Source organism: Limulus polyphemus, unplaced genomic scaffold (assembly GCF_000517525.1).
Source record: "Limulus polyphemus unplaced genomic scaffold, Limulus_polyphemus-2.1.2 Scaffold11841, whole genome shotgun sequence".
NCBI classification, from domain to species: Eukaryota; Metazoa; Arthropoda; class Merostomata; order Xiphosura; family Limulidae; genus Limulus; species Limulus polyphemus.
In genome coordinates, this window is record NW_013677451.1 from 1 (window position 1) to 4,647 (window position 4,647).

General features: G+C 35.1%; 1 protein-coding gene across 1 annotated transcript in view; it reads right to left on the bottom strand.

Moving 5' to 3' along the window:
- Positions 1-3: 3 nt before the first annotated feature.
- Positions 4-4,647, bottom strand: part of LOC111083882 — a 7,671-nt gene continuing 3,027 nt past the window's right edge. The window contains exons 2-5 of the mRNA XM_022380600.1: positions 2,718-2,864; positions 2,476-2,595; positions 1,977-2,212; positions 4-1,564 (exon numbers count right to left, since the gene is read on the bottom strand). Coding sequence (XP_022236308.1) covers positions 1,147-1,564; positions 1,977-2,212; positions 2,476-2,595; positions 2,718-2,795 — 852 coding nt within the window. The 5' untranslated portion in view covers positions 2,796-2,864 and the 3' untranslated portion in view covers positions 4-1,146. The remainder of the gene's footprint in view (positions 1,565-1,976; positions 2,213-2,475; positions 2,596-2,717; positions 2,865-4,647) is intronic.

Consider the following 4,647-nt stretch of genomic DNA (forward strand, 5'->3'; position numbering starts at 1 on the left):
CACTTTCTATAAAATACCTTTATTTTTATATGATTCAACTGTTCAGACATTACATCAGTAACGGTATTACATACGTATGGAAGCCACAGGAAGGGGGGGTTATTACTCTAAAAGATATATATATATATAAAAGAAATACCATACAGTTTTTACAGTCCTGTTGGCTCGAAACCAGACCTTGTTTATTCCAGGTAACTTGTATTCTGAAACTCTCCCCTACCAGGATGGCAGAAGCCTTTTTTAATTGTGAATTCCCTCAGGAATTTAGGATTCCGTCTCTGGAGCAAGTAATAACCGATAGTTTTGTCTGTAACTTTATTAAAAAATTTGTTGTATACAAAATAAAAGATTTTTTAAAAGTTTGTCCCAAGCCTAATAACATCGAATTCTAGGTCCAAACTCGTTAAACCCAACCCCTCCCCCCTTCCGACCTAATAACATCGAATTCTAGGTCCAAACTCGTTAACCCCACCCCTCCCCCCTTCCGACCTAATAACATTGAATTCTGGGCCCACCTTTGGTGTTTTCACGTTTAAATAAAAACCTTTCCAGGCTTTACTTTTGTAAGTAAAATTCTTTCTATAAATCAGAATAGTTCAATTTAAAAACAAAGTTCACAACAATTAAAAACAAAACTAAAACCAGAGGTAGTGGAAGACAAGCAGATTAATAAAAAGTTAATTTTTCAAACGTTTTAACGTCTAAGTTATTTCAAATTAAGCTAACAAATTCCCAGAACTTTTTTATATTCTATAGTAACTAGAAAAAACTATTCGTTTAAAATATACAATTTTTGTGGGGGGGGGGATTTCGTAACACGGGGCCTAGAAAGAAAGACGACGTGTCGTTTTTCCACTAAACTGAACTTCAGAGGATATCTTCTGACAAGTATAACTTGATTTAAATGACAACATAAGAAATTAAAGACGCTGACACACTAGTATAAATATGACTGCCTATCTTACAACGCGACAGATTTAAACTTTCTGAAAGTGTCTGTATTTCCTACAGTAAGGTTTGAAGAATAGTTTAAAAATTTGAATAACACTATCTACGTTTTTAGAAGATATTGGAAAAAATCCTCCGGTGATAGAAACAATGAATGTATAAACAGAGATATAATAGAAAAATACCAACAAATTTCTTTTAGTCACATCTCATGTGGTCGCTGCCGACAAGGTGAAATACAAAAAAGTCATAAACAGGTTGGAAACCGCTTGTAGCGTAGAGGTTCTCGGAAGCAGAGTTACACCGCCTGATGGTAGTGCAAGGAATCAACCCTAGACACAGGGATTCTTTGGTCAAGAACTTGAGGGCTATGCGACTGTAGCCCTTCATTCGGTGCTCTGGAAGAGTGTACCCGTGTCCATTGTAACCATTGATACAAGTCGTCCGCCAAGAAATGAGCTCGTTGGTCTGGCGGAGGAAGATCCCTGATGATGGAAGATGTCCTACTTGTTCCAACAAGTTATCGTAGCTGTAGGCCCAACGAAACCGCCAGAATTTATAGATTTCTTTGGCATGGTGGGGTTCCAGGGGCGCAACGTACACTTCAACTGGGAGACTGAAAGAAAGAGCATTCCAACATTGCTAAAACGAATAGTGAGGCTCCTTCCAAATCAATAGTTTGTTTCCAGTTTATTGTATGAATAACTAACGAAGACAATATTGTTACAATCTTAATTTCTATACCTATTAGGGTTAGGGCAGTAATTAGGCTAAGTTTTGTCATTATTTACATTAATAACAAAATAAAGTTGTAAATTTAACGTGTTCTATAAAACTATTCAACCTATTTCTGTACAAGATTATTATTCACAAAACGACACTTGGGCTATTTGTACCGTGTCCACTGCGGGTAGCTAAACCCCATTTTTTAGCATTATAAGCCCTCACTGTTGAGCTACCGAGAGGCTTGTTTAAAATAATCTTGAAAGAAAAACAAACAATTTTTAGCTAAAATAAGTTTTCCGTACTCTATCTCCAAGTCAGCGGGACTCAGGTCTTGTAAAACCCATCGTCTGTAGGAGTTAAGTTCTTCGACCTTTCCCTTCTTCTGAGCAGCTCGGATTGTAGGAGGCAATACCCATGGCAACAGGTCAAAAAATGAAATGTTTCTGCTCCAGTCCACTAGGGTGGTGTTTAGAAGATGATCCTCGAGTTGATGGGAAGCCTCAGGAGTGGCGAAAATTGACACCGGAAACTGATCTCTCTAGAGATAAAGAGGTTGCTATAGAAACAAGTTTTGTTTTCATCTTGGTTGAAAAACAAGTTTTAACATCAGTATTATGGAAAATGTATTATTCAGTTCTCTCGATTAAATAAACACCTTGCGTATTGTGACAAAGCTTATCATGAAAACTGAAAACAAAATTTAAATATGGTTCCCGAAATAAGAGCGATAGAGAATTGAAATATTTCCTTTGGTTTATAATATCTTATCATTTTTACAACTGTCAAAAATTAACCAAATACCTCTTTCTTCGTTGCATCTGGCCATAACACGACTAGAGTGCCTCTAGTGTCATCTTGAGGAACTAACACTTTGTAAGCCTTCAGTCGTCCAACGACGATCATGTGAATCATGTTCATCACCTTTAAAGAAGAAAACTTATTGTAACCAGAAACTGAAACATACAAGTTTCGCACGTCTATGATATTTCAAAAAGTTTTGTACAAGTCTGAACACGTTACTAGAATCTACGCTATATACTTACCGCAACCGAGTAAGGTAATCTGTCCTTGAGTTGATCCAAGAGCGTTGGAAGTTCTTCAGAAACTGCTTCGACCAGCATGTTGTTGTAGTGGAGAAATTAAGGAAGGTTGGCAAACAGAAGATCAGAATATTTCTAGCAGAAAAACTGCTGTAAAGCATCGAAAATACTCATTAAATGACAATAATAAAAAATATACAAACACTAACCTGAGAAAACCACGAACCCTAGCGATTTGATTATGAAACACAAATAAATTAACGTCACAATACGTAGCACAGTTGAAAATGTTTATATCTTCCTAAATACGAGAGGTTAAACTAGTTTTACATCGATTATTTGATTCTGGGTTATCTGAACAAGCGAAAGAAAAACGTACAACATTTCAAGAATTCGTTAAGCCTAAAATTACAGACTTGTTTTTGTATTACTGTTTATCTTAGGATCAAAAATATTTCCGTTTTCCTGTTACAACTGGCCACAAAAAAAAAAAAGGATTAAATCCCATTAACGGGGTTAATTACAATATTTATTATAATTTTTGTATGACTGGTATGATTAAGGATCAACAGCCATGGAACCAAAAATTGTGTTTAATAGTTTAGAATCGTTTTAAATGCTGGCGTAGTTTTATGGCAAGTTTCATGAAAGCGATCTACAAACTAATTTATTGCTCTAAATGCTATTAATTCAGTACAAACAAAGGAATGTCGTAATGCTTGTTGTCAGTATATGTTAGTGTGTTTTTTGTTGTCAGTATATGTTAGTGAGTTTTCTTGTCAGTATATGTTAGTGTGTTTCTTGTTGTCAGCATATGTTAGTGTGTTTTCTTGTTGTCAGTATATGTTAGTGTGTTTTTTGTTGTCAGTATATGTTAGTGAGTTTTCTTGTCAGTATATGTTAGTGTGTTTTCTTGTTGTCAGTATGTGTTAGTGTGTTTTCTTGTTGTCAGTATATGTTAGTGTGTTTTCTTGTTGTCAGTATATGTTAGTGTGTTTCTTGTTGTCAGTATATGTTAGTGTGTTTCTTGTTGTCAGTATATGTTAGTGTGTTTTCTTGTTGTCAGTATATGTTAGTGTGTTTTATTCCTGTTATCTTTTTATTTACATTAGTTCGGCATTATGTTTTTTGTTTGAAATTAAGCACAAAGCTACAGAATGGGCTATCTGTGTTCTGCCCACCACGGGTATTAAAACCCGGTTTCTGGCATTGTAAGTCTGCAGACATACCATTGTGCAAAACACACTAGCATATACTGACAACAAGCTACCTACTTAGAGCAAAACTAAAAATCACGAAAAGATGGTGAAAAAATTTGTTTTTACCTCAACCCAAAACTACCATATGGGCTATATCCACTGTGCCCACCACGGAAATTCAACCCTGAATTCTAGTTTGATAAGCCCTCAAAAGATATCACTGAGCTACTGGGTGATGGGGATGTGCGCAGAAATAAGGGCAATAATTATTAGTTACCCAACTGTCCTAATCAACATGAAAACAGAAAGGATTAGTCATGATTTTAAAAAGGTAAAAAAATCAGTGAAAGATAACAATAAGAGACCTTATAACCATTCAAAAAATCAGTGAAAGATAACAATAGGAGACCTTATAACCTTTCAAAAAATCAGTGAAAGATAACAATAGGAGACCTTATAACCTTTCAAAAAATCAGTGAAAGATAACAATAAGAGACGTTATAACCTTTCAAAAATCAGTAAAAGATAACAATAAGAGACGTTATAACTTTTCAAAAAATCAGTGAAAGATAACAATTGGAGACCTTATAACCTTTCAAAAAATCAGTGAAAGATAACAATAGGAGACCTTATAACCTTTCAAAAAATCAGTGAAAGATAACAGTAAGAGACCTTATAACCTTATATACCACTTACTCCAGATATTGTGGATATACCAACCTCAACCACTAGGT